The sequence below is a fragment of the Phyllobates terribilis genome, unplaced genomic scaffold (assembly GCF_046119375.1).
Source record: "Phyllobates terribilis strain yellow unplaced genomic scaffold, ASM4611937v1 Scaffold_3__8_contigs__length_932513732, whole genome shotgun sequence".
Lineage (NCBI taxonomy): Eukaryota > Metazoa > Chordata > Amphibia > Anura > Dendrobatidae > Phyllobates > Phyllobates terribilis.
In genome coordinates, this window is record NW_027362763.1 from 232,688,094 (window position 1) to 232,703,370 (window position 15,277).

A 15,277-nucleotide genomic window follows, 5' to 3' on the forward strand; every position below is an offset into this window, starting at 1 on the left:
CCGACTCCAACTCAGAAATATCTCCTGGATCCGCACATTCCTCAATCAAGACAATGCAAAAACACTAGTGCATGCCCTCATCATCCTGCCTCGACTACTGCAACCTCCTGCTCTGTGGCCTCCCCTCTAACACTCTCGCACCCCTCTTTTCTATTCTAAACTCTGCTGCCTGACTAATCCACCTGTTCCCCCCTCTATTCCCTAGCCTCTTCCCTCTGTCAATCCCTTTACTGGCTCCCCATTGCCCAGAGACTCAAGTTCAAGACCCTAACCCTGGCAAACAAAGCCATCCACAACCTGTCTCCCCCATACATCTGTAACTCAGTCTCCCGGTACTTACCTGCACTCAACCTCCGATCCTCACAAGATCTCCTTCTCTACTCCTCTCTTATCTCCTCTTCTCACAGTCGCATACAAGATTTCTCCCATGCATCTCCCCTTCTCTGGAACTCTATACCTCAGCATATCAGACTCTCGCCTACTTTGGAAACCTTCAAAAGAAACCTGAAGACCCACCTGTCCTGACAAGCTTACAATCTGCAGTAACCACCGCTCCACCACATCACTGCACAACCAGCTCTACCCTCACCTACTATATCCTCACCCCTCCCTTGTAGAGTGGGAGCCCTCGTGGGCAGGGTCCTCGCTCCTCTTGTACAAGTTGCTGACTTATTTTGTTAAAGAATGTTGTGTTTTTTTTCTATGTATGCCCCCCTTTTTCACATGTAAAGCGCCATGGAATAAATGGCGCTCTAATAATTTTTCTCTTTTCCATTATTATTATTTATTAACAGGGTAGAGAGGCAGAATGAGCAATTGTAAGTACACAGTGCTATATAATATGATTGCACTATATTAAGAGGATAAAAACTTTGATGGGAGTGCTTCTTGAGTTATAGTATTTTGATCATATTTTGGGGCCTCTCAAACAATATTACAAGGGTTCAGATGCTTGTACCTTTTACAATTGGCTGTTATTTTGGAAGAGAAGCCATTGATAAGTAATTGATTTACTTGTTGTGCTGCTTAAAGTGAACACGTCTCCTGTTGTCAGGGCTAATTCTTCTAGTTTTACCAGTGAAATGAATGTCTGTAAACAAGTTCCTTCAAAATTCTTAAGGTCCCTATGCCTATATTATTGTTGTCTGAACTCCTATTTTCATCTGGATCAGGAGACTATGTAATGTGTATGGAGACCTTATCACTCTTGCCCGACAGATGTCAGGAGAATATAAGGATTGAGCAGTTTGAATTCTCGCTCACGATCCTTTTGATCTCCAAATAGTAAAGTCTCTGTCGGAGATGTTTTGGCTTGCTAGACTAACACTAAACAACACTAAAACTGAACATGTGCAATTAGAGTAACTGTCTTTTAATTTGTATTTCATAAATCAATATTATTCATGAAACTAAGCAACTTTGTACTATCTTATCAGAAAAATTTGCTTCTTCATCCCTCTGGACTGATATTTCACGCTCTAATCTGTCAAATCTTTAATGAAAACAGATGATCCCATTACTGAGCTAGAAGATAATAGTTGGTGCTTATAAGATTCCATGGAGAAGGAAGAGCGAAGGAGGAAGGAGCTAGAGCCAGACACAAATATTCTGCTGCGAGTTTACCTGAAACTACAGTTTAAAAAGTGTCTGCCTCTAGCTTCTCCCTTCCCCTTCTCTCGCCACAGAATCTTATAAGGACCCATTGTCGGCTCATATTTCAGTAATGGAAAAATCTTTCTTCTTTGAATGCAGATTTTACTCATAAATGGAGAGTTAAAGATAACTCTAAAAGGAGAAAGAAGCAGATTTATCTGCTAAATTACAAAATTGCTTATTTTCATGCTTACGGATTCATGAAATAAAAATTTAAATGACGGTTACTCTTTAGCTGAAAGTAAAGGCATTTTTGTATTAAACAGTCAGACATTTTTCATTATTATATCACCATATTATATCCCAAAAAGGACATTTTGTTGAAAATCCACAAGATAAATATCTGATCGCTGGAGACCCCACTGATCGGAGCCCCACTGATTATGTAGAGTCCCAATTTTCCTTTCTTACTGCATTAGGACTGAATGACGTACCATAATGCTGTATGACCACTGCCACTCCATTTGTCTATGAAACTGATTGATGAAGATGGGCAAAAATATTGCTCCGTCATATTCATCTTACAGACATTTCAGCAGCATCAGTTGTGCATGAACTTTAATGCTGGTGGCATAGAGCGAGAACTCCCGACCTCCTACTTTGGTCATCAGCAGGGTCCCAGAAATGGGACACCCAGAAATCAGACATTTTTAACCTAGCCTGTTGATGATGGATGATCAAATGAATTTAATTTGAAAACCTCTTAAGGGCAAACGCTTCAGGTGTGAAAGACATACATATGTGTGGGATTATCGCATGGCATTACCTGGTTTAAGTGGCTGAGGACAACCATGCAGCCCAATGATAGAGGAAAGGTCTTTCAGAACAGCAGTGATGATGGTTTTTCGAAGACTTTTCGGTGTGTAATTGAGTAATACCAGCTGGTATGAGCTTTGTGCCGTCTTGTGCTTGGTGTGAGACCAAATCTAAAACCTTGTTTATAGAAATGTAGACAGGAGTGTAATAGATGGAGAACAATGTGATGAATAATGGCTAGAGATGTGGAGGAGGGAAATAAAACTTTTCCACAAATTATTGCCCATTTAGTCATGATAACAATCTAAAGTAAAATAAACCACAAAGCTCCTTGTTCGAAGAAAACTGTGTGCACGACCGAATACTTGAATTACAAGTTGACCTGCTTTCTACATCACATTAAGTTAAATGTTCATCTATTGTGACGGAGAACATAATGCAAGTAACCGATTTTGTGTTTTTAGGACTATCCTAGGGTAACAGTTGGAGTCTTTATTGAACAGCCAACTCCCTTTCTGCCAGAGTTCTTCACTAGATTGTTGGCTCTGGACTATCCCAGAGAGAAACTTTCCCTCTTTATTCATAACAGTGTAAGTATTACTTGATACGTTACTTTTTAGTACAGATTGTTAGATATCATCTTACAATCATGCTGTTTTAATAGTTTTTAATGTCTGTTTCTTGGCTTCACGTCTAGTTAATTTGTTAAGTCTCATGGTCTGATTTTGATTATGAAACTCAAAACTTTTATGTTGGACGTGGATAACTGTATTTTATATCTCGTTAGAAAGCGATGCTCTGGAAAATGGTAACGGAAAGCTGATTCTAGTGAATTCATTATTACTTGTACTACATTTTACACCATAAAATTCATGTGTTCATTAGCTGAGATGCAATTTGAAATGCTTGATGTGCATCAATATTCATAGATAAACAAAAATATTAGGCGTTAAATGGGTATTCCAAGATTCTATCCCAATGTGTAGTAGGTGAAATAATAATAATAAGGTTAGAGAATGCCTCCATTAGAAATGTAGTATAGTTCTTCTGATTCGCTATGTTGCTTACCCCCATGTGCAGGGCATTGCGGTAGCTTGGATATCCATGGTTACGACCACTAACAACTAACTGTCACTATATGAGTGGTTGTAACCATGGATACCTACAGGTGCATCTCACAAAATTAGAATATCATCAAAAAGTTAATTTATTTCAGTTCTTCAATACAAAAAGTGAAACTCATATTATATAGAGTCATTACAAACAGAGTGATGTATTTCAAGTGTTTATTACTGTTATGTTGCTGATTATGGCTTACAGCCAATGAAAACACAAAAGTCATTATCTCAGTAAATTCGAATAATTTATAACAACAGCTTGAAAAAATGTTTTTAAAATCCTAAATGTTGGCCTACTGAGATGTATGTTCAGTAAATGCACTCAATACTTGGTTGGGGCTCCTTTTGCATCAATTACTGCATCAATGCGGCAGGGCATGGAGGCGATCAGCCTGTTGCACTGCTGAGGTGTTATGGAAGCCCAGGTTGCTTTGATAGCAGCCTTCAGCTCGTCTGCATTGTTGGGTCTGGTGTCTCTCATCTTCCTCTTGACAATACCCCATAGATTCTCAATGGAGTTAAGGTCAGGCGAGTTTGCTGGCCAATCAAGCACGGTGATACTGTTGTTTTTAAACCAGGTATTGGTACTTTTGGCAGTGTGGACAGGTGCCAAGTCCTGCTGGAGAATGAAATTTCCATCTCCAAAAAGCTTGTCGGCAGAGGTAAGCATGAAGTGCTCTAAAATTTCCTGGTAGATGGTTGCGCTGACTTTGGTCTTTATAAAACACAGTGGACCTACACCAGCAGATGACATGGCTCCCCAAACCATCACTGATTGTGGAAACTTCACACTAGACCTCAAGCAGCTTGGATTTTGTGCCTCTCCACTCTTCCTCCAGACTCTGGAACCTTTATTTTTCTGTCACCCATGACGGCACAACGAGAGAGGGGATACGCCCTTCAAGGACAGGAAACCTTCAAGATAAAAAGGGCGGCGCCTCTCCCCGCTTCAGTGGTTCCTGTCCTTGATGGGGGACCTTCCATCTCGTCGGGCGCAAGTGTGGCACCCCAGGGGTCTGGTTTTCCACAGTAATGTAATGTTATGTCTGAGAGCAGGTGGGAGGTCCTTTGGTCAGGGATCCTGTGCATGCCACACCTCCTGCCCAGTCTTGGGAGGGGAAGAACTTCCCCTGTATAAACCCTGGGCTGAGGCAGGGTTAGTCAGTCAAGGAGAGTAGAGACAAGAAACAGTCACAGGAAGAAACAGCAGAAGCTCAGTGGGAGCAATACTACTACAAGTCAGGGGCTGGCAGCTGCAGAGCTCGCCCTGACTGAGAAGCTTTCTTACCGGACCCGGCGTCCGAGGCTGTGGGGACTAACTCTTACCCAGCAGCAGAAGCCGATCGGCAGGGGATTTCAGGTCCTCAGGCCCAGAAACCCGAAGGCACGGTCACACGCGTGGGACCAGCACCGCCATCGTGGAGCGGAAGCCATTAGAAGGCCCCGAGTCACCGGCCATACGGGTGAGCACCACACGGTACACTCAGGGACGTGGGCTACTTATATCCGCTTCTAGCAAGGTAGCCAGAAGAGTACAGTCAGTTTGGGAGGCCTACAACTCCGCCTGGCCAGGGGAGATCCCATCTGCTCAAGGACTGACCAGGCCCCGTTCACTAGCAAGTACTCCGGGAGGGTCTATCGTTGTTACCAGTAAAGACCCTGAATTACACCGCACCGTCTGAGTGGTTCCTGCTACCCCCATCATCCACATCTGCTGCCCTGAGGCCATACCCCTCCCGTTGGGGGTTATACCATCTACGCTGCACCATCCATCCACCGGCCTCAGCGGACTGTCTTGCAGCGGCAGCTCCATAGCTGCATTCAACGGGTGGCGTAGTCGTCCTACATCTACCGCTGTTACATCGCCGCTCAGTTTGACTCCCTGGGCACGGACCGGGTCACCGCCACGAGACTACAACCCTCAAGAGATCCGGCTCCGGGTAAGCTCCCGCGTGCGCAACGCAGCGCGACACAGGCCCAGGGGCGCGTCACAAGGATGACAGAATCAGGATAGTCTTACCTGGGCCGGGGCCGGTCGGGTTTGGCAGGGCACAGTCTCTGCTGCGGCCGGTCCCGTGTATCCTGGAAGCGCCGTGGGGGGCGCCAACATGTGGTCTCCCCGCGTGCGGGCGGTGGTTTTGCGGCACCTGCACAGCATGGTGGCCGGCAACCCCGCGTCCCGGATGTGACGAAACCGGAAGTCACACCCCGATGACGTGCGCCGGGACCTCCTGACCCCCGGCGGGGGCAGTACCGGAAGCTGCAGGAACGCCGGCGGTGATCTCCCTGGCACAATGAGGTACTTAAGGTTAGATCACCGGCCAGGCAGCGGCGCAGTGCAGCATAATGGCCTCACAGCAGCCCTCCCCACCACATCAGCAGCAAGAGCAGACCATGCTGCAGCTGCAGCAGCACGAGGAGGCGGAGCAGCCACAGCAGCCTCGGCGCCAGAGGCGTACCCAGGAGCAGCGTCCAGCGCAGAGTAGGAGCAGTGGACGTTCTGGGATACGCAGCGCCAAGGATTCCAGATCCAGCCAGCATAGCTCCAGCAGGGTTGATGATTCCGCGGTCTCCAGAGGAGAAGTATCGGATACCGTCCTGCCTCCCGTTCCGGTACCTTGTCTTTATCTACTGGGTGGTGAGTGAGCTACGTGAAAGTCGACGTATTAATGTAGACTTTTTCTGTTTTGTCTCTCTCTCTCCCTCTCCTTCCTCCGGTAATGGGCAGGATGTCCCTAAGAAGTGTAAAGAGAAGTCCAAACATAGAGTATGTGCCCTGTGTAAACGGGGCCTAACGAGTGATTGGCCCAAGAGGTTATGCCAGTCCTGTATTGAAGAGACAATTGCAGAGGAAGCCCCAACTTTTTCTTCAAATTTAAGGTCTTTGATTAGGTCTGAGGTAGAGAGATCGTTAAAATCCCTTTCCCAACCATCCCAGGCCCATAGAGCAAAAACTCCACCCCCACTTTCAGAATCTGAGTCCGATGAGGGAATGTTGGATGACTCCACTGACTCTTCCTCCTCGGATAGCGAAGCAGGGCCAGGTCATTGTTTTCCCCTGGAAAGTGTGGATGGCTTAGTTAAAGTCGTCAGATCCACAATGGGGTTGGTTGACCAGAAAACAAAGAAGTCAGTGCAGGATATTATGTTTGGCACCTTGGATCGCAAGAGACAACGAGTTTTTCCTGTTAATGATAAGGTGCAGGGTCTTATCAGGAAAGAGTGGGATAGGCCGGATAAAAAGGGCCCCCTTCCACCCTCCTTCAAAAAGAAATATCTGTTTAGTGAGGAGGATACCGCTTCCTGGAGTAAGGCCCCGAAGCTGGATGTGGCAGTATCCAAAGCTTCTAGGAGATCTTCCCTCCCTTTTGAGGACTCGGGGATTCTGAAAGACCCGCTGGACTGGAAGGTAGATACCTTCCTTAAGGGTACTTGGGAGTCGGCGGCGGGGTCATTGAAGCCAGCCATAGCGGCAACTTGTACAGCGAGGTCCCTTATGGTATGGTTGGATAGGTTGGAGGACCAGATTAAAAACAATGAGTCACAGGACTCCATTCTGGCCTCTCTGCCAGTATTGAAGGGAGCGGTTGCCTTCTTATCAGACGCCTCGGCAGATTCCGCCAGACTAGCGGCAAGATCTGCGGCCCTGTCTAACGCCGGCCGTAGAGCGGTCTGGCTGAAGTGTTGCCCAGGGGACATACAGGCAAAAGGAAGACTATGCTCTCTTCCATGTGAGGGGGATTTTCTGTTTGGCACCTCTCTGGACTCAATCCTAGAGAAAGCGGGGGACAGTAATAAAGGGTTCCCTAAGCCTTCCATCCCATCCTTCAAGCAGTCCTTTCGGAGGAAGAAATTTGGCCGCAGGAGGGCGTCAGGGGAACAACCTAGATGGGAGGATCGTTCCAGGAAAGGGAAAGTATTTTTGTTCGGCGGGCCCTCCCAGGATAGTCGCAAGCCGCCGAAGTGACACTCTATCCCAGGTGGGGGGGAGGCTCTCTCTCTTCCTTCCAGCCTGGGAAAAGATCTCTTCCAGCAGGTGGATCCTCAACTTAGTGAAATCAGGGCTAAAGCTAGAGTTTCAGAGGAATCCACCAAACAAGTTTATTCTGACTGCCCTAAGATCCTCTCTACCAGAACAATGGGCACTAGAGGAAGAAATGTCAGTTCTCCTACAAAAGAATGTCCTGCTAGAGGTGTCTCCACAAGAAGAAAGAGGGGTTTTTTATTCCCCCTTATTCCTTATAATAAAAGCCGGACAAGTCATACAGAGTCATCCTCAATCTGAGAAGGCTAAATGCGTTCCTGAACATTCCGTCATTCAAGATGGAGACAATAAAATCAGCTATAACTCTTCTATTTCCCGGCTGCAACATGGCAGTATTGGACCTAAAGGACGCATACTATCATGAGCTGATCCATCGCAATTTTCAGAAATACCTCAGGGTAGCCGTAAATATGCAAGGAATTATCAAGCACTTCCAATACAGAGAACTTCCCTTTGGACTGGCAGTGGCGCCCCGCATATTCACAAAACTGATAGCGGAGGTTACAGCCCATCTCCGGGAGGAAGACAGACTGGTCATTCCGTATCTGGACGACTTCCTGATAGTGGGCAAAACATACGATCACTGTCTGGGCCAGGTCGATCAGCTATGCACCATCTTAAAAGACTTGGGATGGTGTTTAAACCTAGGAAAATCCAAATTGATCCCTCTCACTACTCAGATCTTTTTGGGCCTTACGCTGGATTCTATTCGGCAAGAATGCCGCCTCCCCGACCAAAAGAGGGAGAAAATAAAGAATCTAATTTCAGTAGCAATAGCGGACCCAGTCATGACTCTCAGGGGGGCAATGTCTCTGTTGGGATCCCTCACCTCCTGCATCCCCGCGGTACCCTGGGCCCAATATCATTCAAGAGAGTTCCAATGGGACGTACTAAGAAACTAAGTGATCCTGAGGGGACATCTAGAAAGCAGGCCAATTCTCCCCCGGAATGTGATTCAGTCTCTGTATTGGTGGTTGGAGACCAGCACGTTCCAGACAGGCTTTTCTTGGGTTCCCCAATTCACCAGGGTGATTACTACAGACGCCAGCCCCAGGGGGTGGGGGGTGCACTTGGACAACCGCCCGATACAGGGAACTTGGTCACAGGAGGAGAGTCTGGAGTCCTCCAATTTGTGGGAGTTACGGAAGCACTGATCAGCTTTTTGCCCCTACTAGGAGGTCATCACGTGAAGATTCTGTCCGACAACCAGGTTGCGGTGGCTTATATGAACCATCAGGACGGAACCCGTTCAAGGTCACGAATGCAGGTTGCGGGGAGAATATTTTCGCTGGTAGAGGGAAAAGTTCTCTCTTTAAGGGCCCTTCATATCAGAGGAGAGGACAACATGAAGGCAGACTTTCTAAGTCGCAGGCCATTATTACAGGGAGAATGGGATTTAAATCTCTCGATCTTCCACCAGCTAGTAGCCATGTGGGGGTCTCCAGAGGTCGACCTGTTTGCAACCTGTCAGAACAGCAAGGCAAAGAAGTTCTGCTCATTGAATCCCTTAGAGAACCCGCTAGTAGTAGACGCCTTCCAGTTCAGGTGGGATTTCAGTCTGGCCTATGCCTTTCCCCCAACGTGCCTAATTCCAGCGGTGTTGAGGAAAATTCGGGAGGATCAGGCTCTAGTGGTCCTCATAGCCCCCTTCTGGCCCAAGAGGCCGTGGTTTTTCTGGCTAAGAAACATGTCCATCGTGAACCCCTGGATTCTTCCAGAGATTCTCGACCTTCTTGCTCAAGGGCCTATATTCCATCCTCAGGTGAAAGGATTGCACTTAGTGGCCTGGAACTTGAGAGGTCGTTGCTAGAAGTTCGGGGTTTCTCATCAAATTTAGTCACTACTCTTCTAAAGAGTAGGAAGCCAATCACTACCAAGATTTACAGTAGAGTCTGGAAGAAGTTTTTGTCGTCATCTCAGGGAGTTTCCCTGGGGGGGGGGGTTCCCATTACAGCCATTTTAGAATTTCTCCAAAAGGGGCTAGAAAAGGGTCTAGCAGTGAGCACCTTAAAGGTCCAAATCTCTGCCTTGGCAGCCTTATACAGTTATAATCTCGCCGGTAACAAGTGGATTTCCAGGTTCGTGAGGGCATGCAGTAGAGCCAATCCAGTCCCTACAGTAAGGGTCCCTTCTTGGGATTTAAACTTGGTGCTAAACGCATTAACAGATTCTCCCTTTGAGCCCCTTAGCTCAGGGTCCATAAAACTACTTACCCTAAAAACAATACTTCTGGTGGCCTTAACATCAGCATGGAGGGTTAGTGAGTTACAGGCTTTGTCGGCAGATCCACCTTTTACCCTAGTACTAGACGATAGGGTAGTTTTGAGACCAGACCCTGCTTTCCTGCCTAAAGTGGTTTCTAGGTTTCATATGTCTCAGGAGATAGCCCTACCATCCTTCTGTCCTGAACCCAAAAATAGCAAGGAGGAAAGGTTTCATACCTTGGATGTCAGGAGATGCCTTATACATTATTTAGCATCCACAAGCTCATGGAGGAAGGATAGGTCTCTCTTTATCTCCTTCCAGGGCTCCCGGAAGGGATTGAGGGTCTCAAAAGGCACTCTGTCAAGGTGGATCCGGGAAGCCATTGCGAGGGCCTACACGGGATCAGGCAGAGATCCCCCTGACAATTTGAAAGCCCACTCTACTTGGGGCATGGCTGCTTCCTGGGCAGAAAGGGCGGATGTGCCCATTGAGCAAATATGTAAGGCGGCCACATGGTCATCTCCGTCCACTTTCTATAATCACTATAGACTTGACCTTTCTGCCTCCTCTGATCTCACGTTTGGGAGAAGGGTTCTGCAGGCTGTGGGCCCTCCCTCACATACTTAGTTCTCTGTAATTCTCTCATTGTGCCGTCATGGGTGACAGAAAAACACGTATATTACTTACCGGTAATGTGTTTTTTCAGAACCCATGACAGCACCTTTATATTCCCTCCCTGTCACTGTGGTGTACACCTTCCGGTGGGTGGGTGTTGAGTGTTCACATGGGTGAAATTCGTTATAATTATTAAAATTATGTGCTCTAACCGGAGAGTCCTCTCATGCTCTGTAATCCACTGAAGCGGGGAGAGGCGCTGCCCTTTTTATCTTGAAAGTTTCCTGTCCTTGAAGGGCAGATCCCCTCTCTCGTTGTGCCGTCATGGGTTCCGAAAAAACACATTACCGGTAAGTAATATACGTGTTTCCAAATGAAATGCAAAATTTACTTTGCATTCACTTAGTGTCAATGACTGCCTTCTGGACATCTGTCAAGTCAGCAGTCTTTCCCATGATTGTGGAGCCTACTGAAACAGACTAAGCCTCTTTAAATGCTTAGGAAGTCTTTGCAGGTGTTTTTTGTTAATTATTCTAATTTACTGAGTTAATGACTTTTGTGTTTTCATTGGCTGTAAGCCATAATCATCAACATTAACCGAAATAAACACTTGAAATAGATCACTCTGTTTGTAATGACTCTATATAATAGGAGTTTCACTTTTTGTATTGAAGAACTGAAATAAATTAACTGTTTGATGATAGTCTAATTTTGTGAGATGCACCTGTAAGCTACTACAATGTCCTGCACATGGGGGTAAACGACATGGCGAATCAGAAGTACTGTACTACATTTCTAATTGGAGGTATTTGCTAACATTATTATTATTACACCTACTACATTATGGGATAGGATCTTAGAGAAGGGAATACTCCTTTTAATAAATGCTTGGCTGTCTGCTATGTCATGATCATAAAGTACACATTTTGATAGCAATTTCATCATTGTGGATTCAGGACAAATCTACACAAACAAAAAGCACAACAAAATTGTACATGTGTTGCATACAGATTTTTTGGTGATTTGCCGCTAACTTTACCCTATACGTGGCAAAACATGGAATCTGCAGAGTAATTGCAGTCTGTTTGAAATCTGTACTGTAGGTCAATTTCCACTGTAGAAATTTTCTGCAGTGCTTGCTTGAACTTCTTGAAATTACACCCACTTTGCTGCTGCTGTAACATTTTAGATTTTCCATCCTGATTTCTGGGCAGAGGAGGTCACACAGTGTAGACTCCATGTGAACATACCCCAGCTGTCAGCTGATTTTTGTGCTGCATCAATAATGTTACAATGGTCTCACCACTGAGACATCAATGATTGACTAAGTGGTCATATGTAGACATGGCATATAATTTCTGCAGCCACGTAGATAAAAACTGTGAGAATGCACTGCGTATGTGTAGGGTATTTCACATTGAAGTAATTTTATGACCCACATACCCAGGCCTATATTTTTCTGATTATGAACAACTCCTTAAAATATATATATTTTAGACACCACTGGTAAAGCTCGTTGGTATGGAAACTTCACAAGGATGGCAATTTATATTGGTTCACCAGCCAACATAACAGGGTGTGTTGAGAGATTTATGATTATTGAAAATGTTATATTATATAGTTAACCATGGAAATTTCCGATACTGTCTTTCATTTGTTGCCCAAGTGATTTTACATATGAGCTTATCATCAACTTTCCTTTTTTGCTTTTCAGGAAGTATATCATGAAAAACATGTTCAGAAATTCTGGAAAGATGCCAAGAGAGTCATTAAAAATCTAAAAGTAGTAGGACCTGAAGAAATGATTACTCAAGCGGAAGCAAGAAACATGGGAATGTAATCACCATCTAAATACCTTCTGTCATCTGATTGCTATTAGCAGAGTAGAAGTGTCGGGAAACCTTGTTCCGTAGAATGAAAAAAAAAATTATCATAATTTGAACAATGCAACTGAAAGTCCATGCAATGTTTAATGGACTGCCAAACAAATACCACCTGGAAAGACCCCAGCCCTCTTTGTAACATCCCTTAAAGGGAATCTGTCAGCAGGTTTTTGCAATGTAATCTGAGGACAGCTTGAAGTAGGGGTTTAAAATCAGTTGGTGTGTGACTTATAAGGCTGCGTGCTGTTGTTAACTTCCTAGTGATGAAACATTCATGGTAAGTAATCATTGCTCTGACTAGTTGTCTGCATGAGCACAGGTCTGACTCCGCCCCTCCTGTGATAAGCAGCTCACTGTCAATAGACAATGTACATACAGAGCCTGGTGTGGGCGGGGTTAGCTTTATGAGCTCTGCTTCATTGCTAAATCTCAGAACTCTGATTGTGTTATCGTTGGACTCGGGGTCTTTTTGCCTACATCTGGCTGCTCTAAGATGAGGTAGCAAAAACCTGGTGACAGATTCAATTAAATGTAACTCCGGAATACCCATAATTGGGTAGAGTTTACATACCTCTGGCCTCATTTCTCCAGAACACCCACTTTTGGGTAGGGCTTACATACCTTCAACCTCTTCACTGTCTGAGGTGCCCCATATTTGTTATGATTGAGTCTGAAACTCATGGACAGTACTGGAAAATGAGGGACTGTTGTAAGGGTATGCTAAATACCACAGTTCTGATGGTCTACTCTTACTATAATCATTAGTTATTATTTCCAGGTTGATTTGACAAAGAGTTCTGAGAGTGTTAGAGAACACTGCTTGTTTAAATAGTACTATAACTTCAAAATTAAGGCGGATTACATGCCATTAATCTTTTGTTTCAGGTGGAAATGATGTTTAGTTTATGCAGCCATATAAACTATATATATTCCATATAAAACTTTATACATTTGTATGTAGTTTACTTAAATTACAGTTGGCCATTTAGGCTGAAGGCTTGCCAAATAATGAGAATCAGAAGTCAGCCTGCGGTAATGGATACAGCATTCGCACATTTTAATATAGAAAAGTGGTGGTAATATACATAATGTGTTCAACACAGATCTGTAGACCATTATTACAGCAAAAAATAGTGTAACATCACATAGTCTATGACCGCAGGCATTCCTGCATAGAGTACAATGTGGTTTATGTATGAATTGTTATTCATACGTGTATAATCTACATATTGGCCGCCCATTAAGTTTAATTTGTACGATACAGCTGTATCTGTAAATCTCTTTACACCACAATCCAATCGATGTTACCTTGTCATTACTGGCTGTAATAGAATCCAACTAGACTGCATTTCAGCACGATTATCTGCTTTGCCAAATCAATTAAAATCACTTCTAGAGAAATTCAGCTTTACCGTCCTGGGCCAGTGAAAAGTCTGTTTAATTTACAGGGACGAAATAGCAGAACATTCCATACATATGATGCAAAAGACAAGGAAAGAGCCATGGAGCGCGGTTATCTCCCAGAGCACAGCTGGGAAGCTTACATTACTTACTCTGGAAATGAGAAATATTGCAGGATAGTGGAAACTATCACAACTTGATACAATATGCTGGTTTTATGTATGATCCTGTATCTCCATCTTGCCATACATGTATATGGGAAGAGAGTGAGTGAGTGCAAATTACTTTGTATTTGTTACATTATAGTATAATGGAAGATTATTCTTTCATTTCTCGTTATCAGAGGAGTTGCTGTTTAAAAATGAGTCAATTTATTCTAATAAAATTGAATTCTACTTGAACATGCAAAAAATCCACCCTTTTGAAAACATGGATTTTTGTAAATTCTCTCTGTTCAGATGCAGAAAAATGGCAGCTGATTCAATTCTGGAGAATACAAATTTTGACAAGTCCATTCAACTCTAGTTGCTTTGGTATGGTCTTGTAATGGGCAAATTTTTGTTTTTTTATGTCATACATTACAAGTCACAGATAATAAAATCCATCTGTTGATATTGTTAGAATCCAATGTTAGAACCAGCAGTATGTCCTTTCAACTGCCAGGCATCTTTGGATTTTTGATGCCCCCGATTGTGTACCTGTGAACTGTGCTAAAGCCAAGGTTTTCAACCTAAGATGGTACCTGCTATATCTCTAGGGTGTAGTGCACATTCACTGTGCCCTTAATAGGGTTTCCAATCTGTGTAGATGGTGCTTGAATTGTTAAAGCTTGGAAATCCTTCTTTCAGTGGCATCTCGCCCAAAAACTTCCATCTTGAAACTAGCTTTCCTGTTCTCATTGATTGGCAATCTGATCCTTCAAATGGGCTAATTTTGTTCATGTCATCACTAGTCTATTGAAGGTGGTCATGATGCTCTGGTGTATCAATCGCACTGCTCATGTCTTTGGGCATATCTCTGTGCTGGAAACTGTTTTTATTCAGACCTATATGCAATAGATTAAGCTCATGGTTAGCCAATGATTGCAGACCTCAAATAAACCTTGACCGGGTATGGCCGATTTGTTCCGTTGAATCTTTCCCCCATTTACTAACTTCTCAGTTCAGTTCCTTCTAAACTGTAATAGTCATACACAGGAGAGGTATTTTTTGGGATTAAATTGGCCACAGTGGCCATTTATTAACAATTGATAACAATAACGGTTATATGGTTCCAAAATTGGAGAGGTCCTTGGAGCTATCAGATCTAACACCCACATAAACCAAATTACTAAAATGAAAAAAAAGTTATCTTCAGCCGTAAAACCCAACTCATGGGCACCATACCACTGTCAGTGGTAAATTAACCACACCTCCGCCTCCCAGGGTCCATTCCTGTCCAGAGCCCCACTATGTGCCAGATCAGCCATTCCTATTCCCACCCTGAAGGGAGCTATCCATATAATTTCCCCCACAACCAATTGCACAACAACTCCAAGGTCCCTCCACCACCTCGACTACAGTGACTCAACATTTAAAATACCTTTAGAACGGCAAAAAAAA

At 44.3% G+C, this 15,277-nt stretch overlaps 1 protein-coding gene across 3 annotated transcripts in view; it reads left to right on the forward strand.

Annotated features, from left to right (window-relative positions):
• PLOD2 (procollagen-lysine,2-oxoglutarate 5-dioxygenase 2) overlaps positions 1-15,277 on the forward strand; it is a 198,609-nt gene that overhangs the window by 135,690 nt on the left and 47,642 nt on the right. For all 3 annotated transcript variants that reach the window (XM_073674662.1, XM_073674661.1, XM_073674660.1), the window contains exons 9-10: positions 2,874-2,999; positions 12,107-12,228. In XM_073674662.1, coding sequence (XP_073530763.1) covers positions 2,874-2,999; positions 12,107-12,228 — 248 coding nt within the window. The remainder of the gene's footprint in view (positions 1-2,873; positions 3,000-12,106; positions 12,229-15,277) is intronic.